Source organism: Cajanus cajan, chromosome 6 (genome assembly GCF_000230855.2).
Source record: "Cajanus cajan strain Asha chromosome 6, NIPB_CcT2T_4, whole genome shotgun sequence".
Lineage (NCBI taxonomy): Eukaryota > Viridiplantae > Streptophyta > Magnoliopsida > Fabales > Fabaceae > Cajanus > Cajanus cajan.
The window spans coordinates 10,137,200-10,161,908 of NC_138522.1; the positions used below are offsets into that span (position 1 = coordinate 10,137,200).

The window sequence follows — 24,709 nt, forward strand, 5'->3', positions numbered from 1 at the left end:
ACGAACCCTTTTACTACGAAAACCACTAATCCATGGAGGGTCCCGCTTGGGATTAACATGGATTGGTGAGACATTTAATAAATAAATTGGATAAGATCGACAAGGTCTCAGTTTGAGAACAAGTCGTTCTAATAATCCAATACATTTTCAAAACTAAAATAATAGCGAGCTCGACCGTCTTCGCGACCGCCGAGGCCCGTTTCGGGCCGGTGGCGACAGTATGAAACCTTAGATGGTTTCATTGTCTACCATTCCTGCAAAATGAGAAAGAATGTCAGCAGCAATGTTTTTTATTCCTTTGATGTGTTCAAAATTTATTTTTACCCCATTATGATAGATAAACTCTTGGAATAAAAGCCATCTTTTATGAGGTTTTTTATCAGAATTTATTTGTGAATTACCATAAGCCACAATTGCTTCACGGTCAGTTCTAATGGTAATTTCTTTTTTATTTATCAAAAATAGTTCAAAATATTTTAGACTATTGATGACAGCATTCACCTCGTAATCTGTTGAGGTAGAATATATTTGTGGTTTTGTATGATATTTCCCAGAAGCATATCTACATATTTGTTCTTCAGAAATATTTTCAAATTTGTTCTTTTTCTTTTTTGAGAATACCACCCCATCCCATTTCGCAACCATCACATTCAACTACTAGGTAGTCTGAATCGAGAGGTAAGGATAAAGAAGGGAGGGTTTTTACCATTTCTTTTATCCGCTTAACCAACTTTATATCTTCATAATTAAAATTCCTTTGTCCGGTTAAACTTGTTTTATTATATATAGGGGCAGTAAATTTTCCTAGATCTTTTATAAAATTTCTTGCATAGTTAAGTAATCCCAAAAATGCTCGGAGAGTTTTCACATCTTCCATTTTATCGGGAAAAGCAAGAATTTTTTGTGAGATGTGGGGTTGGAGTTTTATTTTACCATTCCCAATTTCTGTTCCTAAAAAGGAGATATGAGTCTTACATATTTCCATTTTAGATTTTGAAATAATTAAACCAAATTTTTCAAAAAGGTGTAATACTTGTTTCAAGTGAAGAAAATGTTCTTCTTTTGTTTTGGAAAATACTAGTACATCATCTATATATGTACAAGTAAAATTTTTATATTCTCCAAAAATATTATCCATTTTTCTTTGGAAAATTTGTGGTGCATTTTTTAGTCCGAAAGGCATGACTTTCCATTTGAAAAGTCCCTCAGAACAAGAATGCAGTCCATTTTATAGAGTCAGGATGCATCTTAACTTGATGAAATCCTGATTTCAAGTCGAACTTAGAAAACCATTTTTCTTTCTGAATTCTATTTATCAAGACTTCTTTTGAGGGTATAGTATAACCATCTATATGAGTATTATCATTTAGACGTTTATAGTTGTATACCATTCTAGTCTTACCTCTTTTTTGTTCGGAGTGTTTGTTTACTATAAAAGCTGGACTCCTATGAGGGCTTGTACTGGGTACAATAACTTTCAGATCTAATAAGGCTTTTATATGAGACCTACATTCATCTTGTTCGAAATTCCCGTAAGGAATATCTTTTGTTTTGATGATAAGATCAGGGTTTATTATATCAAGATTGCAAATAACAGGGTCTTTTTCCCAATACTTTGTAGGATCTTCTCCTATTATACTGGATTTGTTTAACCTGTCAATGATTTGTTGTATGTTATCAAATGTTATAACCTTATTAATTCTAATGCAGTTATAACAATCAATATCTAGATTTATTAAAGCCAACTCATAAGAATTATTAATTTCTTCAGAAAATTCAGAGTTTTTGTAGTTATCAGCTATCATTTGTTTGGCTTCTTTTATTTTACAACTTCCTGAAATTTCACAAAGACATTCAGTAGTTTTTTGAGGGGTATCACCACGCTCAGTTCGCAACTCTGATGAAAGTTCATCTAAGATCGGTGACATTTGTGCTTGATTAGAAATAATCAAGTAATCTTTTGTTATTGTTATAGACCTATTTTTTGCGATTATAAAATCAAGGCCTAAAATCATTTTTTCATTAGCAGGGCGAAGATTAATAACGTCTGCTTTTGTCATAAATATTTTTGAACCAAAAATATCACAATTTGTAGAAAGCTGAAATGTGAAATTCTTTGTTTCTTTATTATTGATGATGATATCTCCAGACATTGTTCTTGTCTTTGTAGTTTTTTTCACTTTGAAAAATATTTTGTTTTGGAACAATACTTTCGCATAAACATGTAAAAGATGCTCCTGTATCAACAAGGGCTTGGATAACCATTTCAGTTTTGTCTTGTTTATCAATTTTTGGAAAATTGATTTTTAGTAAAATATGAAGACTAGTGTTAGGGTTTTTATTACAAATGATTGGTATACAATCTTTGTTTTGTAAAGCCATCAAGCCACAAGTTTGGCCTTCTTCATAATGAGAAATTTTGTTTTGGTTTTCATAATTTTCATAAAGAAAATCAACTATTTTTTCGATCTGGTTTAGTCTAGTTTCTAAAACAGATAAGCGATTATTGATCAATTTGTTGTCTAAATTGTTTGTTTCCTTATTATCATTCTCAGGAAATTTTATTTTATGAAAAACTTCTAAACAAGTTTTACAAAGATTTTTGTAACACAGAGGGCAGTGTGCCCTTAAAGTTTTATGAAAAAATCTTTTGCAATGGTAACACTCAATGTGTTCTGGACCTGCAAAAAATTGTATTTCATGGTTACAAATATTTTGTTCTTCATTGATATTCATCAGACTATATCCTAGATCATCAAGAATTTCGCCATATTTGTTGTATTTTTCATTTATGGAAGGATATAAATGATTATACTCATTTTTTGTAAAATCATTTATAATTGTGTAATCTTTATTGTTCTCATCTTCTTCTGAAGTATAGTCAGACCAGCTAACTACTGAGTATATTTCAGAATCTGTAGAAATTGTTTCATCTACGGGTATGAGGTTCATCCTGCAACTTTTTATTAGTTCAACATCTCTAGTGAAGAGATTAGCTTTGTTAGGACAGTCACGGGAATAATGACCAGCCTGGTGACAAGCAAAACACTCTAGTTGCTTAGTATATGTTTTGTTGTTTTTTATCTTTCTAACATGTCTGTCTTTATTCAAGGTAGGTTTTCTAGCACTAGATGCTCTAATAGAGTACCTACGAGTTTGTTGTTTCTTCCTAGAGTTGGTTGTTCTAGGGGTAGGGGAATACCTTTGTTGAGGTTTCCTTCTTCTGGCCTCTTTGTGGTATTGTTGGGGTGTGTATATCTGTTTGCAGATATCAGTGTCTGCCATTTTTATCTGTTTGTTAATGGCAATATTTGTGCAGGTATCTTCCATCACTTTCATGATGTGTTGTATCCTGACAGCTAGGTTATTCATGACAGGATCTACCTGATCATCTTTCCAGCTATCTCTAATTTTTTGACCTAATTTACCAGGAAGTTTTAGGAATAGTTTTTCTCCTAAATTTTTATCTGTAAAACCTCCAGCTATGGAAGCATACATTAGATAATCTTGGGTAAATTCTTTTATTTTTCCAAAGTAACTTATGGAAAGTCTTTCGAGATTTCCTAGATAAATTCTTTGTCTAATTGTGTTACCATCGTTTACAGACTGGGCTGTAAAGATTCTTTGTATAACACTACAAAAATTGTAAATGTTTGGTCCTGGGTCGATCAAATTGGTTTTGACCTGGTCAGGAAAAGTTTGTTTGAATGATTCCCAACAAGCTCTAGCTATATCTCCAAGATAAGTTTCTGCTCGGGCAATCATATCTTGACTATTGGAAACATGATTTTCATGATGAATCCTATAATCTCTTATAACAGCTGAAGTCCACTATTCCATGTAATTAGGTAAGAGTTGGGGGTCAACACTTCCTATGTTTAAGAGAAGAGATGGCATAATAAAATTGGGTTCTATAGGCAATCTTTTCCCTTTTGATTTTATGTTATCTCCTATGGAGAAATCTGTAGGAGTAACTATTTGTTCTCTAGGGATAAATCCTAGATTGTAGTCTTCGGTGCTGTAGTCAAAATGGTGGATTTGGTTTGTAACACTACTACCATTGTAACTATCTCCCATTAAACCTTTGTAAGATTGGATTTCGGAAACTGGTTCAGAAACTACAGAATTAGTTTCTTCTTTTTCAAAAACTAATTTATTTTTGAAATTTTTATCATTTTCCAACCAGTTCTCTAGACCAGAATCTTCCTCGATTTCTTTGAGGATAATTTGTTCTTCTTCACATTCTTCACTAAGTTGTGAGAAAAGTCTTTGTCTAAAAATAAAATCATCTTCCTCATCTTCAGAATCAGAGATTTCATTTTTATAACTTTGGGAAACAACTTACTTTTGTTTTTCCCATTTTTCTACTGCAAGGAGCAGTTTTTTTGAGAGTCGACTTTTCCCTAAGGAACTCTCTTCTTTGTTTTGGGTGTAATCCGGAATATAAGAATATCCTGTCCATAAATTCATGAAAGAATTTCTAGGGGGTTCTTCTTCTTCTTCGGGATTATGTTCAACTATGTCATCATAATCTGCAAACCTAATAGAAAGGCTGTTTCTTCGGTTTGTCATGATGGCTGTTTGTGGTGCTGTAATAGCAGTTCTAGTGGATCCGGAATTAAGATGGGTTTGACATTCAATTCCTTGGTTTCTTCTAGATTCAAAGATTTGTGGTGGAAGAAATTGTATTCCATTTGATCCTAGAGAGGTAATTAATGGATTTGTATTGATCCTATATCTGGGAGATATATGATCGCTTATTCTTCCTATAAAGGTTATATCTAAGTGGAGATTATTTCCTTCAAAATTTTCTCCAAAACCTCTTGTTTGTACTTCCAGATTTATATTTTGAATAAAATCTGCAAGATTCATTGTAAAGTTAGGAGCTATGTATATAAGGGAAACAGGTTGGTTGAGGTCAACTTCAACTATCCCTATTATGGCCTGGGAATTGTTATCCCTAAACCTTCGGTCAAAAAGGACAAGGAAAGCTTTGGCTCCTACAAAGGATCTGGTTAGGGTTCTAATCCCTATAGTGATAAGTCCTAAGTGAACATATCTCCTCTGGGTACTTAGAAGCTGTCTACCAACTGGTTCAAAGATTAATCTAATAATCTCATGTTGGTCGTCGGGTAAATGAAAGTCATCTAAACGACGGTATCTATAAAGACTAGTTCTGTCTGAACTGAGCCAATTTAGATTGTATAGTTGTCTAGGATTTAGAGAATCTATCCTAGAATTTGTCCCAATATCTATATTGGATTGTATGTCAACTATCTCTTCTAGCTGGCGTGTGTTTGAATTTGTTCTTCTAAGAAATCTATCTAAGATTCTAGGTTGTCTATTTATTGATTCTCCTATGGGAGTATGTCCTGTAAGGGTTTGTGAGGTTCCTGTAAAAGGAAGGGTTTGTGTTTGAGTTCTGTTTGTCATTTTCTAGGCTTGGCTAGAATATATTTGTTAGAACTGGTAATGGTAGAAGTATTAGTTCCAAGACTGAGCTTAGAAAGTTGTTTAGAGATTTTTTCTAAATCTCCGTTTATTGGATGAGTTTTTGTTTTCAGGATTTCAAAAACCTGATCTATCTTGTCCTCCAAAAGTCTTATCCTCGAAAGGATAATATTTTGGGTTTTGTTAACGCTATCTAGATTCTCTATAAGAGTCTCTAGATCTCTTTTAGTGGCCAGAACGTAACCGCTCTGATACCATTATTATATATTATTATACTTTTATAGTAATCTAACAGTTGAATTTACAAAATTCACATTTAATAAAAAGTTATTAAGCGATGTGTAATACTTAATAAAAGTTACACCGGTGTTAGCATAACCCTCCTCTCTCTCTCTCTGAGAGAGAGGGAGATAGAGAGAGAAAGAGAGAGTGGAGGAATCAAATAATTTAAAAAATAACTCTTGGTAAAGTTATCCCGCTCAATAACTCATGACGTGTGTGAATTTCATCGATCCAATTGTTAAATTAAAAGTTATTAAATTTTACTAATAATTAATATAGAAAAAAAATAATTAGCTTTGAAATAAATTATTTGCTAATTAACAATATAATTGAAACATTAATTATTTTAAATTATTTAACTAAAATCTTATTGACAATTTACTATATGATCTTAAATTTTTTGTATAACTAATATCTGATTTTAAATTTGATGCGAAAATATTATGATATAATTAGATAAGATTTTAAGTTAGTATTTTATTAATGGTTGATAATTAGAAAATAAAACAAGGATAAATACATTTTTTAAATTTTATATCTTTGATTTAAGATAAATAAATATATTAAATTATTTAATAATTTATTTAAAATGTTAAAATTTAATTTATAAGTATGTAATAAATAAATATTTATAATTTTATAAATTATATTATCATTATAAATTATTAAAAATATAATTTAAATTATAATTTTAAATAGAAATAAGTATATTGTTAATTATAAAAGTAAGTACATATAAATAAAGATTAATTAAATATATTATTATTATTATTCGTAATATAATTGTTTCATATTATTATATTTTTATCGTAATCTAATGGTTGAATTTACAAAATTCACATTTAATATAAAGTTATTGAGTAATGTGTAATACTTAGTAAAAGTTACACCAGTATTGGTATAATCCTCCTCTCTCTTTGTGAGAGAGAGATAGAGAGAGAGAGAGAAAGAGAGTGAAGGAATCAAATAATTTACGAAATAACTCTTGGTAAAGTAATTCCACTCAATAACTCATGGTGTGTGTTGAATTTCATTGATCCAATTATTAAATTAAAAGTTCTTAAATTTTACTAATAATTAATATAGAAAAAAATAATTAGCTTTAACATTAATTATTTCCTAATTAACAATATAATTGAACCATTAATTATTTTAAATTATTTAACTAAAATCTTACTGGGAATTTACTATATCATCATAATATTCTTGTATAACTAATATCTGGTTTTAAATTTGATGTGAAAATATTATGATATAATTAGATAAGATTTTAAGTTAGTATTTTATTAATGGTTGATAATTAGAAAATAAAACAAGGATAAATACATTTTTTAAATTTTATATCATTGATTTAAGATAAATAAATATATTAAATTATTTAATAATTTATTTAAAATGTTAAAATTTAATTTATAAGTATGTGATAAATAAATACTTATAATTTTATAAATTATATTATCATTATGAATTATAAAAATAAATCATCTAAATTATAATTTTAAATAGAAATAAGTATATTGTTAATTATAAAAGTAAGTATATATAAATAAAGATTAATTAAATATATTATTATTATTATTATTATTATTTGTAATATAAAATTATTATATATTATTATTATAGTACAAGTATGAGATTGTATAGTTGAGGATTAATTAAATGAATTAATTTATACAAGTTATACTAACAACATGCATATACATTTTGATAACTTATCTCATCAGAACTTCACAGTTAAGCGTGCTTGACTTGGAGTAATATAGGGATGGGTGACCTTCTGGGAAGTTTTCTAGAAATTGTGAAATTAAAGATAAAACACGATAAAAAAGTGAAATATTGTGAAATACACCCCTCTTGAGAGGCCAACATCCCTCTCAACTTGTGGTGTTAATAAGAGGCACAAATTTCATCACAAATTTGTTATAGATTTAATCCCTCACAAATTTGTGACGGATTTAATACGTCACAAATTTGTAAAAAATTTAATACAAAAGAGTCTCTTACTAAGTTCGTCACAATTTGTGACGAAATTTTATTAATTTATGAACATTTAATATTAGAAATTAGTGACGGAATTTGTGATGCCTTAATTCCGTCACTGATTGTGATAGACTGAAATTATCCGTCACTAAATATTTTGTGACACCAATTTTTGTGACGGAATCAGTTTAGTCACAAATTCCGTCACTAATTTGTTTTGTGACGAATTTTATAATATTTAGTGACGGATTTTGTTCCCTCTCTAATTTTAATTTTTCTAGTAGTGTTGTATTCTTAATTCAAGTAGCAGCAAAACCTAATTATAGGTTAGGATTTAATAGTCGTATCTTATTGTTACTTAAACCTTAGGATGAAACAATTTTTCGATTCAATAATAGCAATATTAGAAAGAAATTTTCATGATGACCCTGCATTTTTTAATTGTTATCCAAATTTTTCAGTGAACATAAGAAATGAAAAAACCAATAATGCGTTAAAATTATACATTAAAACTCCAGATGAGATATTAGATGAAGAATCATGATGGAGGACCATCCTTGGAGTTTTATGTGGGACTCATCACTAGGTCCATGGCTAGGAGATTGGAAGAAGATAGGGAAGCTAATACCCTTAGAGACATGCTTCTTATGACTATTAATCATTCTCCTAAGCCTTGTTAGCATTAAATTTATTATTCCTATTTTATCCTTGTCTTTAATTTCCTATTTTACCCTTGTATTTTGGGTACCTTAGACATAGGATTTATTTTGTATTTCCTATTTTACCCTTGTATTTTGGGGTGTCTTAGTCATAGGATTTATTTTTACTTGTATTTCCTATTTTATCCTTGAATTATGGGGTGCCTTAGATTATAGGATTTTAATTTATAGTTAGGGTATTTTATTAAGGTTGGAAACTAGGCCTAGACATGTTTTTTGGTGGCATTGGATTTATTCTTGGACTTGGCAAGGCTTAGGCCCCAAGTGGAGGGCACCTAGGTTGCATAGTCTTATCATGAACCTAGATGTAGCTTAACCAAACCCAAAGATTCCATCATTGGTCACCAAGTAGCATCTAGGGTTAATTTAGGTTTCATTTGAAGTGCATTTGGCTTGTATTACTTGGCCATGCACTCTCAAATGTAACCCTAAATGCATCCTCCCTTCTATAAATACCCTAGGCTAGCCTCCTTGTAAATACTTTGAAATTTATAATATTGAGTGAGCCTTGTGCCTTAATACTTTCCTTATCTTGGCTAATATTTGGTCAAACCCTACCTATCTTCACCTTGAGAGAAACCTTGGAAGTGGCCTTCATCATCCATGGAGTGAGCCAAACCCTATAGTGTCTTCTCAAGCCTTTCATCAAACACCTTTTATCCAACCACCATTTTCATCATTTCCTCCATCAAAGACGTCAATCTTAAAGAATTTAATCCAAGGAGTCAAGGCTTCCTTCACATTGGTCATCATCTCTCTACCAATGCTAGTAAGGATGCCATCAAATCATGACCAATACAGATAATTTTTAGAATTTATTATAAGGTAACCAAAATTGATTTTAATTATAAAGCTTTAAGGTCCTCACCTAAAAATGAAACTATTTTAGTTAAAGCTAATCTTAAAAAATCTAAAAAAATTTTGTTAAATTTAAGGATAATAGTGTCCAGTGCAAAAATGGAAACGAAAAAAATGGTTACTAAAATTTATTCCTTTTATAATAGGTATAGATTATTATTATTAGTTTAAATTCATTCAAAATTAAAATATAATCAAGAATGAAACTGATTAAATAAAGAAAGACTAATAAAATTTTGTTAATTTTAATTAATAGATTTCAACTAAATATTTATATTATTAAAAAATCATAAAGCATAGATATAATATTTAAGTAGTTATAGTAAAAGTCTACATAATTATTATATATATCAATTTGTGATTAAATGCTGTTATAAAAAACAATTATACAAATTTTACATAAGTTGGAAATCCAGCATCTACTAATGAGATAGATCATAATAAAGTATAAACTTAAATGTATTTTTACTCTGTAAAGTATAGCAGTTGTAATTCCATAATCCACTTTTTTATAAACACTCTAATTTTAGTAAGTGATGAAGTGAAAACACTATTACCAGGAATGCATTTTGACACCAAGGCAATTACCTCTTGGTTTGGGAAAGATTGGAGCAATTGGGTGTATCTGACTTCTCTTCCTTGGATTTAGTGACAGAGCGGAGCGCGTACTTCTGAAGCCTGGGTCTGGCGGTGTTCCCTGATGCATAACAGAACACAACCCACTTAAATTGTTAATGTGATATACTATATACTATGAAAAAATATATAAATATATAGAAAGTTGGATATGACTATGAGAATGTATACCTGCGGAAGCAGCAGAGGAGGGTTTTTCCATGACGGGTTCTTCCATATCTGACTCTGAATTGCGTGGATCACAAAGAAGTTGAGATGAAATGTGTGTGAGTGATTATGATGTCATGTCGTTTGGATTTATAATATAAGGTTGTGTTGTCTGGTTCTGCTTGGGGCGGGAAAAACTCAAATTTTGGCTGACGTGGAAAATGGAGGCTCTATTGATAAACGGCTATGACAGTGGAGAAAAGTATGATTTTGTTTAAAATGATACTAAAGGGGGGGTTTGTGGGGCTGGATGGACCCATGTTTGCTACTTGCTAGCAACAACATGAGAGCCTCCCTCGGTTTTTCCAAATTCAAATTTCAAAATTATGCTAACGTTTGTTTATGTCAAGAGAGACGTTGTTGTTTCGTCAAAAACTGCTTTGCTGTTGCTAGGAACTTCGAAACTGGGTTATCCCCGTCGAGTCAGGGACGGAGCCAGGATTTCAATACTGGGGGTGCCATATAGGGGGTGCCATATAGTAATATACATATGAGTTTATATTAAAAATATGAGTTTATATTAAAAATAGGGGTGCCATATAGTAATATATATGTATATAAAAAAAAATTAAAATTGTTGGGGGGGCCGTGGCACCCGTAGGTCCCCCCTTGGCTCCGTCCTTGCCGTCGACCAATCAAACACCGATACTTGTTCGCCCCAAATCTCACTATTTACCAATCTTTTCAAATTTCACTCTCAAATCACGTATGCTTTTAGAGGAAATCTTCACCTCTTTTATCGATTCTAATGATTAGTTAGCAAATATTTTTACCAAATCTCCAATAACGTTAAAGAAATCTTACATTTGTTTCAAGATGGATATTTATATGTTCCTTATATAGATTTTCATTTCAAATTTGATCCATATTTTTATATTAGATTTATTTTTGATTTTCATTGTCTATCATTATTATTTCATTTTTTTTTTTTTATTATTCTTATGAAGTTACTGTACCTGTCTGAAGGGCACACTAGTAATCTTCTCGTATTTGGTGGGCCGAACGAGAGTTCCGATCGAATATTCCGGTGAGAGGGGAGGTACCTGCAAAAGGCACTCCGACGCTCAAGTCAGGACAAAGCACAAGTATCGATAGTAATTAATGAACAGTGACGTTACCTTGTGACATGAGCTATTTATACTGACTTTTATGGGCCCGGATTCCCATGGGCCCTGCACAAGATTACCATATTAGGTAATACGCCTCTAATCGGCTTATTAGTGTGATTAACTCTTAACCCTTGATTAAGGATAATTCTTGTCCCTTGATTAATGATAGTTCACATTCACTAGGTATCCAATGGCCGATCAGCCGTCGGCAATCTGGTTCGGCCCTTTGGGTGCCGATTGGGTGTCGGCAACCTGGTTCGGCCTTTCAGGTGCCGATCGGGTATCGGTCAAATGGTGGCCGAAAGGCCTTGCCAGTACACTTGCCCCCCAGCCTTGGGGAAGGTGTACCTTCTTCAAGGGTATAGCAGTTACGATGTAGGAGAAGTTGAAAGGTTGGGGTCATTTCTGCCGTTGGATCGTGTAGATTCATTGGTTTAGGGTTTTAAAGATTTGAATTTTCCCGCCATTTTCCATGGCTATATATAGCATTGCGTGGTAGGGCCTCTCACGCGTATCGCTTTCAGCCGAATAGCATCATTTGGGCAAATCTGATACAACAGCACACGCCGAGTGATCATTTCAATCTCAACTTCCTGGTAAGTTTTATTGGATGGCTACTGCTTCCGAGAGCTCTTCGGCGAGTGGGGTTCGGTCATCATCGTCCGAGGGGTCGTTGTCTAGGGAGACGTCGTCGCCGAACGGGGATAGGTCTAGCGAGGATGTGAGTACTTCCGAAGAGGCCTCAACCAGTGGTAGCGAGGAGGCGCCGATCCGCGTGAAACGTGTTTCCAATCGGCAAAAGTATGGGACTTCCGAGGTACCTGGGTACGAGTGGGTCAATGGAGAAGTTACTTCCTACTATTCTCGTTATCAAGATACCACGATGATAACCAATTTATTGGGGTACACCAAGTGTTTGTATTTCGATGCTGGCGAGAATCCGTATCCGATTGGTGTTCGTGCTTGCCGAAACAACGCATTTCCCGATCCAGATACGGTGTGCTTGGACAAGCAAGCCGATAGTATGGCCTCGTTTTATATTTATGATTGCCTTCTGCGAGATCTTAAGGTAAAACTACCATTCGATGAGTTCACGATGGGAGTGCTTAAGGTTTTGAACGTTGTGCCGACACAACTGCATCCGAACAGCTGGGCCCAACTTCAAGGTTTCAAGCATCTGTGCCTATGTGTTAACATTAGGCCGTCACCCCTACTTTTTCTTTCTTTCTATTCCTCCCGCCCTTCGGGTTTGGCCAAATGGGTGTCTCTTAGCCGAGTGGGCTCTCGGCAGCTATTAGATAGCTTTACGTCCTCGTATAAGAATTTTAAAGCGAGATTTTTTCGAGTGACCATTCGTCCGAACGGGAGGCGTTTCTTCTTTGGAGCCGACGACAAGAATTTTTTTCCGTTGTTCTGGACCCGTGCCCCTCGGCCGTATGATGTAGTGCCGAATGAGATGCTCACAGCCGAAGAGCAAAGGGATTTGCAATTTTTACTTCAACTTCCTAGGCGCTTGCCGACTAAGTCTTTAATAAACGTGGTCGAATCTTCCTGATGGGAGAACGATTTGATAGGTATGTAACATTCTTGTTTCGGCCTTTAAGTTAATTCCTATTGATGTTTACTTGGTTATTGGTGCAGGAATCATGGTGACGAGTGGTGCCGATGAGTTCAACATCCGCAATCTTTTGGCTGGTCGAATTCAACAAGCTAAAGCCTCGGGGGTTGTGGGCAGTTCGGCGCCTGCCCAAACGCCTCGTCCAGCACAAGATGATCGAAGTCCGCCTACGCCGGAACGAAAACGCCGAAAGGTGAAGAAGGGGAAAGAGGTTATTCGGGAGGGGCCGAAACGAAAAAGTAATGAGGAGAGGCTGGAAAAAACCAAGAGATCCAAGAATTCGGTGTCCTCCCCGGGTGGGACAATTATTTGTGTGCCCCCCATGCTGATGTCGAGGGCCTTTCTGAGTGAAGAAGTCACTGCCGAATCAGTGGTTCGGTCAAAACAGTCTCGGATCATGGTCGCGAGTTCCTAGGCCAGTTGGATACCGTGGCGAAATGGAAATATTTTTGCGAGGTGCAGTCTCGGTCGTTGGCACTCGCGCACCACCTTGCTATGGAGCCAATCGGCGAGTTGGTTCAACTGAGGCAAAGGGTTGAGGACGCCGATAAGGCCACAACCGAGGCCATGGCGGCATCCGAGGAAGCATTAGCGAAAAGTCGTCAACTTGCGGCTGAACTTGATGTGCAACGTGTAGGGCCCGCTAGTCCACCCGTTCCTCTACCATAGTATGATATTGTCCGCTTTGGGCCCAAGCCCGCACGGTTTTGTTTTTGGGCTCCTTCCCAAAAGGCCTCATACTATGTGGAATGGTGGACACTTATAAACTAGCCAATGTTCCTTCATTTTACCGATGTGGGACTTGGGATGAATCCCAACAAACCTCCCCTCAGACCAAGGACCACATGTCTCGTGATCTCCTCCCCTCAAGCGATAATCCGTCACCATCTTGTACCGCCGTTAACTCTACGGGACACGCCGCCTGAACACCACAATATCAGGAAGACTTTCGACACAAGGCACCAAGTTCGAATCTCCATCGCGAGGCACAACACTGAGGGTCTTCCCGCATCAAACCCAGACGAACCGTTGGCTCTGATACCACTTGTAGGGCCTGCTAGTCCACCCGTTCCTCTACCATAGTATGATATTGTCCGCTTTGGGCCCAAGCCCGCACGGTTTTGTTTTTGGGCTCCTTCCCAAAAGGCCTCATACTATGTGGAATGGTGGACACTTATAAACTAGCCAATGTTCCTTCATTTTACCGATGTGGGACTTGGGATGAATCCCAACACAACGGCGCAACAATGATACTCTTCGGTTGGACATGCAAAAAGCCACGAACGATGAAAAGCGCCGACTGGAGGAAGCTAAGGCGGAACTGGAGCGAGTAAAAGAGCAAGCCAAGGAGCGTATCGTTGCTCAGCATGAAGCTGGGTTTCGCCATGCTCTTCGGCAAGCACAATACTTCGGTCGTTTTAGGGAGGGATTTGAGTTTGACATGTCGAAAGATTTCTATCAAGGGTCTTTCATGTCTTTCCAAGATATTGTTGGTCCCTACGGTTAGAATCTAGAAGGGGGGGTTGAATAGATTCTATGTTAGTTTTCCTTTTCTTGTTTGCTTTCTAAATCTTTACCAAACAAATCTTGATTTAAAACAAACCTTTAAACATAAAAAGTAATTCAGAGTTATATATGCACAGCTTATCCAACAAGATTTGAATAACACAATTAATACAAGATATGTAAAGATTGAATTTATCAATTACCAAGAATCTTTAAAGTTCAGTTTCTGCAGATAATGTTTTTCTTCATACAACATTAATCAAGAAACTTATACAGAATGTAAAGAGTGTAAGAGTTAAGAAAATCATGCACCAAGATATATACTGGTTCAGCCATCCAAAGGCCTACATCCAGTTTCAGATTTAGATACACCTCTAAATCCAGTCAAATCCACTATTGATATTCTTTACATGCACCCTGCACAAGCAATATCCAATCAATGAATTTAACAAGCAAATCTTGACACCCACAAGATTAACAAACCATTTCTTGACTCCACAAGAAACATATAACCCAAGAATATTGATCCCACAATATCCTACTTGAGAAAAACCTATCTCAAGATTTCTCTTTACACAACTCTTCCAGAGATTCTCTAATCTCAAGAGTTAAAACCATTCAAACAATAACAAAAGATCAGAAACGAGTACACCTGTTCGTGTAGATATGATCTTCAACAACGTAAACCAGTTTAGAATGAATTTTCTATATGAACTTCATCTTCTTGAATTGATCTTGCACACTTCTTTTTCCAAAAGTTGATTTTCAGCAGATATGTTCTTTCTTTCTTTTTTCAGAAAATCTTTTTCTCTTTTGCAGTAATGTGTATTCTAAAAAAAAGTCTCTCTTGTTCGTGTAAGTATTTCTCTTTTTTCCGTGTGTGAAAATTCTCTTTTAAAAGCTTCAGTTTTAATCTTATTTAAAGACAATTTTCATGTGCAAGGAAACAGTTATTTCAGTTATATTCATAACGGAGATAATCTATTACCTGTGATGGTAATCTATTACCACGAGTTAGAATAACTGAACTAATTATTTCAGCTCCTGTTTTAATCTATTACCTAACATGGTAACCGATTAACACGATGCCAAAATAACACAAAACTCACATTTGGAACAGAGGTAATCGATTACTTTAAAGAGATAATCGATTAACACGATCCTTTTTCCTCTTGAAATCATCAGAATCAGTTTGGTAATCTATTACCACACATGGTAATCGATTATTCCAGTATCAATCAGTTTTTCAACATGAGTCAGGTAATCTATTACCAGTTCAGGTAATCTATTCCTTAACTCAGAAAATTTCTGATGTTTTCAAGTTTTCATTTAAAGTCTCAAACACTCAGTAAATTAATACTTCATGTTCTCAACAATGAATGAAATAAGAAAAATGAGTATTATGATATTTTCACCTTCATGTTAATTACTAATTTTTAACACATAACAAACAAACACATACAAGCCTAATCTTTTAAACAATCAATACATTATCCTTTTGACATAGGCTTAAAATAAAAAGCAACATGAGCAAAAACATCAAAACTAAAACTTCTAGGGAACATCTTCCAGATGTAGATTCTTCAATCTTCAACAGATATGCCCGAGGGGGCCATCCCTGACAATGACGCGCCGAATGATGACCGCGAGGATGAAGAGACCCTTGATGCTTCGGATGATGAGGCTGAAACCCAACAGGAAGAGCCGAACCAAGATCAAGAGGGAGAGCCCGAGGTGCAAGATGACGCGGGCAACAACGCCGAAGAGTGATTATGTTGTATGGCAGGCCGATAGAGCCTTTTTAATTTGATTTTAATGTAGGTTGATTGTAGTGTTGGCCGATAGAGCCTTTTAACGTTTGTTAATGACAAGTACTCGTTTTTTGAAGAAACTCAGAATTGGATTGTGTAACTTGCCCTTTTATTTTGATTGTTTTTTGAGTCAAAACCGAATGGGGTCATTTGGACTTGACGCTTTTTGAGTCAATTCCGAATGGGGTCATTCGGACTTGATGCTTTTTGAGTCAAAACCGAATGGGGTCATTCGAAAATGATGCTGTGTCAAAACCGAATGGGGTAATTCGGACTTGATGCTTTTTGAGTCAAAACCGAATGGGGTCATTCGGACTTGATGCTTTTTGAGTCAATTCCGAATGGGGTCATTCAGACTTGATGCTTTTTGAGTCAAAACCGAATGGGGTCATTCGGAAATGATGCTGTGTCAAAACCGAATGGGGTCATTCGGACTTGATGCTTTTTGAGTCAATTCCGAATGGGGTCATTCGGACTTGATGCTTTTTGAGTCAAAACCGAATGGGGTCATTCGGAAATGATGCTTTTTGAGTCAAAACCGAATGGGGTCATTCGGACTTGATGCTTTTTGAGTCAATTCCGAATAGGGTCATTCGGACTTGATGCTTTTTGAGTCAAAACCGAATGGGGTCATTCGGAAATGATGCTTTTTGAGTCAAAACCGAATGGGGTCATTCGGACTTGATGCTTTTTGAGTCAATTCCGAATGGGGTCATTCGGACTTGATGCTTTTTGAGTCAAAACCGAATGGGGTCATTCGAACTTGATGCTTTTTGAGATTTTGAAGGTACATCCTTAGCCGAGTTGGTTACTCGGGAGGGAAACCTTTGTTGAGACTTGGAAGGTACATCCTTAGCCGAGTTGGTTACTCGGGAGGGAAACCTTTGTTGAGACTTGAAGGTACATCCTTAGCCGAGTTGGTTACTCGGGAGGGAAACCTTTGTTGGGACTTGAAGGTACATCCTTAGCCGAGTTGGTTACTCGGGAGGGAAACCTTTGTTGAGACTTGAAGATACATCCTTAGCCGAGTTGGTTACTCGGGAGGGAAACCTTGAGACTTGAAGGTACATCCTTAGCCGAGTTGGTTCCTCGGGAGGGAAACCTTTTTAAATTTTGGAACAAGTAGAAGAGTAAGAATAACCACGACATGAATTGCCTTTCATTGATATGTGCCTCGTTAAAAACCTTGTCGGCCAAAACCTCTTTTCACTTTTTTACAAGAGGAGAAAAGACCGATCAAGGAAAAGAGTGCACTCTGTATACATGGATCACTATCTTTACACAGAAAATTGCTAACTAAAATAAGCCTTCAAATGAGTTGAGTTCCACGTTCTTGGGATGATCTTTCCCGAAAGCTCCTCAAGCTTGTAGGCACCATTATCTAGAGTGTGACGGATTCTGAATGGGCCGTCCCAGTTAGCTGCCAATTTTCCTTCGCGGGGGTTGCGCCTTGCCGATCCTTGTACACACCATACTAGGTCACCCTCCTTGAAACATCGCTTCGAAAGGGTGGAGTTGAAGCGTCGGGTCATTCTTTGCTTGCATGCTTTCGCCATTATACGCGCCTTGTCTCGGATCTCGTCTATGACATCAACTTCAACCCGAAGAGATGCATCGTTGCCTGCTTCGTCAAAATGTAAACGGCGGAAGGAAGGTTCCCCTACTTCCACCGGAATCATGGCCTCAGTACCGTATGTCAATCGGAACGGTGTTTCCTTTGTTGTGGATTGAGGTGTACATCTATAAGCCCACAAAACTTCTACTAGTTCTTCGGCCCAGGCGCCCTTGGAATCTCTCAAGCGCTTTTTCAACTCTGTTAAGATGACTTTATTTGCCGCCTCGGCTTGTCCGTTCGATTGAGGATGTTCAACCGATGTGAATCGGTGCCGTATGCCTAAGTCTTGAATGAACTTGTTCAACTTTTGATCTGTGAATTGGAGACCATTGTCGGTTACAATGGCATATGGTATACCGAAGCGCGTGACAATGTTCTTCCACAAAACTTCTGCACCTTGCCAGCTGTGATCGTTGCTAACGGTTCGGCCTCGATCCACTTTGTAAAGTAGTCTATGGCAACCAACAAAAATTTTCATTGGCCCTTGGCTATAGGGAACGGTCCGAGCAAGTCCATCCCCCATAGAGCAAACGGCCAAGGTGAGCTGATGCTATGCAACTGTTCTGCCGAGGCATGGATTAGGTTGCCATGTTTTTGACATTGAATGCATCGCTTAACAAATTGTGCGCAATCACTCTTGAGAGTTGGCCAATAATAACCTGCCCTTAATACTTTTACCGCAAGAGTTCGTCCGCCCGAATGTGACCCACAGATGCCTTGGTGAATTTCTCTCATCACATAATCGGCCTGCGCCGAGTCTAGGAATTTCAGCAATGGGGTTGAGAAACCCCTTCTATACAATTCGCCCTCGATGACAGAGTATCTAGCAGCTTGGGCTCGTAAATTTTTGGCAGACGAGGGCTCGGCCGGTTCTTTGCCATGAAGAATGAATTCAAGAAGTTCCGTTATCCACGTTGCGTTGGATGCCGTCGAACTTGATTCTTCCACTGCCAAGTTTTCAGCTGTGGCTATGCTCGGGGTAGGTAACTCAAAATGTAGAGTGGTTCTGAGCTGGCCTGGTTTCCGAGCACTGCTTGCCAATCGGGCTAGTTGGTCGGCTCGTTCATTGTTTTCTCTCGGTGTGTGTCGTACTTGAACTTCCTCGAAGTTGGAGCACATGTTATGGAAGAGGTGATAGTAACGTAGCAAATTTGGATCTTTCACCTGGAAATGATTATTAACTTGTTCCGATACGATCTGGGAGTCTGTCCAACAAATTAATCTTCGGACCCCAATGTCACCTGCCAGTCTTAGGCCCGCTACGAGTTCCTCGTACTCGGCCTGGTTGTTAGAGGCTCGAAATCCGAAATGCATGGATTGTTCAAGGACTACCCCCATCGGCCCTTCGAGTATTATTCCTGCCCCGCTGCCTGTATTGTTTGAAGAGTCGTCCACATGCATTGTTCATTGGTCGCTCTGAAAGTGACCGTTGGGTTGTAGCTCATTGACGAATTCAGCCCAGTGTTGCGACTTAATCGGCCCGCGCGGTTCGAATGATATGTCGAATTCTGAGAGCTCAATGGACCATGCCATCATTCGTCCCGCCAGTTCGGGTTTCCGCAGGACTTTAGCAATAGGAAAATCCGTCCGAACTACAATCCTGTGCCCCTGGAAGTATTGCCGAAGTCTTCGAGCTGTATGAACAAGTCCGAGTGCTACTTTTTCCAGCAACTGATATCTAGTTTCCGATTCTTGCAGCATGCGACTAATGAAATAGATAGGTACTTGTGTGTCCCTCTCTTGGACCAAGACCGAACTGATGGCCTCATTTGAAACGCACATGTATATTATGATGGCCGATAAGGGATCGGGTTTTGAGAGGATTGGAGGCGTTCCGAGACGCAACTTTAATGTTTGAAAAGCCGTTTCACACTCTTCGGCCCATGCAAATTTGTTAGTTTTTCTCAACAACCCCAATATTGGTTTGGCCACCTCTGTGAGGCATGGAAGAAACCTTGATAATGCAGTGAGACGACCAGCCAGCCGTTGTACTTCTTTAACATTATGGGGACTTCTCATGTCGATTATTGCTCGGCATTTGTCAGGGTTGGCTTCAATACCCCTAGTCGAAAGCATGAAGCCGAGAAACTTGCCGCTTGCTACCCCGAAGACACACTTTTCTGGATTGAGCCACATGTCGTGCCGTCGAACCTGGTGGAAAATCTCAATTAAGTCTGAGATATGATTATGAAGGTCATTTGACTTAACAACCATATCGTCCACATAAACCTCCATATTCTTGCCGATTTGATTTTGAAATACTTTATTCATGAGTCGCTGATATGTGGCGCTGGAATTCTTGAGTCCGAAGGGCATTACCCGATAACAATAGTTAGCCGAATCAGTAATGAAAGCAGTCTTCTCCTCATCTTGTGGATGCATTTGAATCTGATTATATCCTGAATAGGCATCAAGAAATGTCAACATGTTGTGCCCCGAGGCACCATCAACTAGTCGATCGATATTGGGCAATGGGTAGGCATCCTTTGGGCAGGCTTTGTTCAAATTTGTGTAATCCGTGCACATTCGCCATTTCCCACTCGTCTTCTTGACCATAACTACATTTGCAAGCCATGTTGTATATTGTATTTCCCGGATGAACTCCGCTTCAAGTAGTTTGGCCACTTCTGTTTCGACCGCCTGTTTCCTTTCGGTACCCATCTTCCTCTTCCGTTGTGCTATCGGTCTAGCCTCCCGACAAACAGACAATTTGTGACACATAACCTTTGGATCTATACCTGGCATATCCGAGGGTACCCAAGCAAAAAGATCTTTGTTTTTCTGAATGACCTTGCTCAATGCATGGCGATCTGCCTCAGGCAATCCCGCCCCCAAGTATGTAACTTGCAGAGTTCCCTGGTCGACCTGGATTGCAACCTTCTCCTCGACTGCTTCCATCCGTTCATCTTCATTCATTCTTGGATCTAAATCCCATGTCTGGGATTTGTCTGATACTGGAGGGTTTACCACATGAACTCTCCTTGACTTTGATTGCTTTTCTTCCACAGGGGTTACTCGCAAACTGGCAAAGTAACACTCTCGGGCGGCCTTCTGATCAGCATGTACTGTAAGAATTTTGCCTTTGTCGGATGGAAACTTCATTGCTAGGTGTGGCGTTGAGACAATAGCTCCCAACATATTCAACGATGGCCGACCCAGAAGAATATTGTAAGAAGTGTTAGCATGTACTACTATGTACTTCACCTGGATTTCCCTGTATTCCTGCTCGTCAACACAGAAACGAGTAAAAACCTTAATGTACCCCCTAGTGCTGACTCTTTCTCCCGAGAAACCAACTAGAGGGTCATCATATGGAACGAGCTCCTTTTTCGAGATGCCCAACTGCTTGAAGGTGTTCCAGTACAGAATGTCGGCCGAACTACCCTGATCCACCAACGTTTTCTTCACTATGCAGTTGTGGATTTCAACACTAATTACCATTGGATCATCTTGCACGGGGTCAATTCCTTGAAAATCAGCATCAGTGAATGTTATAGCTGGTAACCTCCGAACGGGTTGTCTGTCGACCGAATTGACCGAACGAACGGCGCGCAAATGCCTCTTTTGTGCCGAAGAAGTTGAGCCTCCACCAGCAAACCCCGCGGCGATGGTGTTGATGACTCGCCTATGGGAAGTTGTAGGCTCATCTTTCCTTTCGCGTGACCGGCTTCGGTCGTGGCGAGGTCTATCAGTTCGGTCTTGTCGAGGTCGGTCGTGTCTAGGTTGATACTGGCACGATCGATGCGAATCGGGCCGATCAACAAAATTATGAAGCTGGCCCTGCTTGATTAAATCCTTGATTCTGTCTCGGAGGGCCGTGCACTCCTCGGTAGAGTGCCCCCTATTGCGGTGATACCGACAAGATTTGCTAGTATCGGCGCGCGATGGCGTGGCAGCTCTTTTTGGGACGGCCAACACCTCTGATGCCAGAGCTTGTTCAAGCACCGCAGCTCGGCTTGCATTGAGGGGAGTATAGTGAGTGTATTTTGGACCCCGCGTTGGTCGGTCACGAAGAGTTATCTCCTTGTTTCGCCCCCGATAGGATGGTTCTACTGGCTTGTCAGACTTTCCCGATGGTTCAGCTCGGGCTTGATTTCGGAACTCAGCCAACTCCTCCACCTGCATATATTTATCGGCTCGTCTTCGAAGTTCATTCATATCTGAAGGGGGTTTTTTGCACAGGCTATTGACGAATGGCCCGGGCTTCAAAGCTGTGGTCAGATGATGGAGTGCCACTGCGGGGTTAAGATCCCGAATTTCTAAAGCGGTCTTGTTAAAACGATCCATGAAAAAGTCCGAAGAGTCTCCTTCTTATCCTGCCGAAGACTAACCAACGACAGAGATGTCAAACTGTGAGGCTGACTCGTTGCAAATTGAACCGTGAACTGAGAAGATAGGGTGTTGAACGAGTCAATAGAGTTGGGGGGGATCCGAGTGAACCAGCTCAAAGCTCGGCCTATTAACGATGTGGGAAAAATCTGGCACAGAGCAGCATCGTCTGTTGTGCTTAATGTTACCTGCGTAAGAAAAACATCAAGATGTTCGTCAGGATCCGAAGTACCATCATATTTATCAATCGGCAGCGATTTCCAGTTATCCATTAAAGGCAACTGCATGATAGAGGGTGTAAAAGGATGTCGGTGTGATCCCACTGTTGCTACATCGGTGGGACGTCCAACTGTAGGCAGGGCCGATTAAAATTTTTGTGGTGCCGCAGCCGAGGCATGGATAGCCGAGGTATGGATATCATGGGATTGGTAAGATCCGTGTGTTTGAGTGTTAGTAGGCTGGGTAGGTTTCCATGAGGAGTCTTGACTCTTTAACGCCTCATTTTCCACTCTCAAAGCCGAAAGTTCCTTTGCATCCTTTTCTCGCTGCTGTTTCATTACAGCCATCTCCTGCTTGAGCAAGCGCATGGTCTCGATGAGATCAGTTTCGTCCTCAACTTGAACGTGCTCTTCCTCGGTTTGGTGATTTTCCGTGTTCATTCTCCTTGTCTTCGTCATAGTCTTGTTAAGTCTTCAAGTCTTTCTCGGTTCGGCCCCACGGTGGGCGCCAAAATGTACCTGTCTGAAGGGCACACTAGTAATCTTCTCGTATTTGGTGGGCCGAACGAGAGTTCCGATCGAATATTCCGGTGAGAGGGGAGGTACCTGCAAAAGGCACTCCGACGCTCAAGTCAGGACAAAGCACAAGTATCGATAGTAATTAATGAACAGTGACGTTACCTTGTGACATGAGCTATTTATACTGACTTTTATGGGCCCGGATTCCCATGGGCCCTGCACAAGATTACCATATTAGGTAATACGCCTCTAATTGGCTTATTAGTGTAATTAACTCTTAACCCTTGATTAAGGATAATTCTTGTCCCTTGATTAATGATAGTTCACATTCACTAGGTATCCAATGGCCGATCAGCCGTCGGCAATCTGGTTCGGCCCTTTGGGTGCCGATTGGGTGTCGGCAACCTGGTTCGGCCTTTCAGGTGCCGATCGGGTATCGGTCAAATGGTGGCCGAAAGGCCTTGCCAGTACAGTTACCATTTTATTATATTTAATACCTATTTATATAATCTCTATAATTAAAGGATCTCATTGTTATAGTAATTTATTTCTAATTATTATAAATAAAATGTTAAAGAATGACTCTTCTTAAGTATTCAAATCATTAAGCCTTATATTCAACTCAATTTTTGTAAGTTTGTATGATAAATATAATATATATTATGTTATATATTTTTATTAACACTGATGCCTAATGCTTTTTAAATTTTTTTTTAGTAAAATACTTTCCTAGATTTCTTCAGGAAACAAAAATACAAATGATAATTCTTAAACAAGATGGAAATTGAATCTAAATAAATGTTGATTATTTAACACCTTAGTGATCATTGAATCAATATATTTTATGAATTAAATAATTTATATGGTATATTTTTAATTTAAAGTTATATATGGAATTATATTAATTTATGTAGTTTAATTTGTCTATGATTTAATTGTTAGATTAATATTATATTAACTAACTTCTTTAAGACATGAAATGAATGTTATTATAATGTATAAGTATGAAATATATATGACATAAATATTTTTTTTAATTTTTTTGATAAAAATTGGGTCATACGATATTGTAACGTAGAGAGGAGATTTTTGAGTTTAGTTGATTCTAGAGAGAAGAGTATATAAGGATTTCTTTGATAAGGGAACTTTATAAGTTCATTCTCAAAGAAACTAGAGAGAAGTTTTAGAGAGAAGGACTCTGGGTCCGTGAGGTCTTTCTGATCAAGCAAGTACTTCACACTCTTGTAATCACCAAAGACGTTAAACCCTACACTATAAAAATAGTGCATCCATACCTTTAAGGCAAAAACAACTGCTGCCAACTCTAAGTCATGAGTAGGGTAATTCCTCTCATGATTCTTCAATTGCCTTAAGCATATGCAACTACTCTCCTATTCTACATCAATACACACCCCAACCCTTGGTGAGAAACATTACAACACACCTCAAATGGCTCATTAGGATTAGGCAACACCAACATAGGAGAAGTAGTCAATCTTTCTCTTCAACTCTTCCACTTGACACTTTAATTCAACCAACTCTGTTAGGACCATCCTATAAGGAGCAACCAACACTAGCCTTACACCAGGGACCAGATCAATGCTAAACTCAATCTCCCTAGTAGGAGGTAACCCAGACACCTTATCCAAAAACACCTTCGGGAATTCCCTCACAACTTCTACCCATTGATCACCTTTTTAGTTTCCACACTCACAGCAACAAACAAGATAAAACACTTTGCTCCATCCCTCAACAAAACTTTAGCTTCGTCAGCTGAACCCAACAACTCATCCTATATCTAAGGAAATACCAACTTTCTATCACATCATCTCCAACGGACAACTATCATAC

At 37.9% G+C, this 24,709-nt stretch overlaps 2 protein-coding genes across 3 annotated transcripts in view; both read right to left on the reverse strand.

Annotated features, from left to right (window-relative positions):
- The window catches only part of LOC145958951 (uncharacterized), a 32,950-nt gene extending 22,387 nt beyond the window's left edge, over window positions 1-10,563 (reverse strand). Inside the window, exons 1-2 of one of the 2 annotated variants that reach the window (XR_014434533.1) lie at window positions 10,098-10,468; window positions 9,879-9,987 (exon numbers count right to left, since the gene is read on the reverse strand). Coding sequence is in view for 1 of the 2 variants with exons in the window: in XM_083076700.1 (XP_082932826.1) it covers window positions 2,128-3,765 (1,638 nt within the window). In the remaining variant the exon portion in view is untranslated. Of the gene's footprint in view, window positions 1-264; window positions 9,988-10,097 lie in introns of those variants that run through there. The other variant, XM_083076700.1, reaches the window with a different exon arrangement.
- Window positions 10,564-19,196: 8,633 nt separating this feature from the next.
- On the reverse strand, window positions 19,197-21,950 carry LOC109789330 (uncharacterized). Its single transcript, XM_083076048.1, has one exon. It carries the CDS (start codon window positions 21,948-21,950, stop codon window positions 19,197-19,199), a length of 2,754 nt encoding a protein of 917 aa, XP_082932174.1.
- Window positions 21,951-24,709: the final 2,759 nt, after the last annotated feature.

Coding starts and splice junctions, on each gene's coding strand:
- LOC109789330 (XM_083076048.1), bottom strand. CDS start 21,950: ATGAATGAACTTCGAAGACGAGCCGATAAATATATGCAGGTGGAGGAG.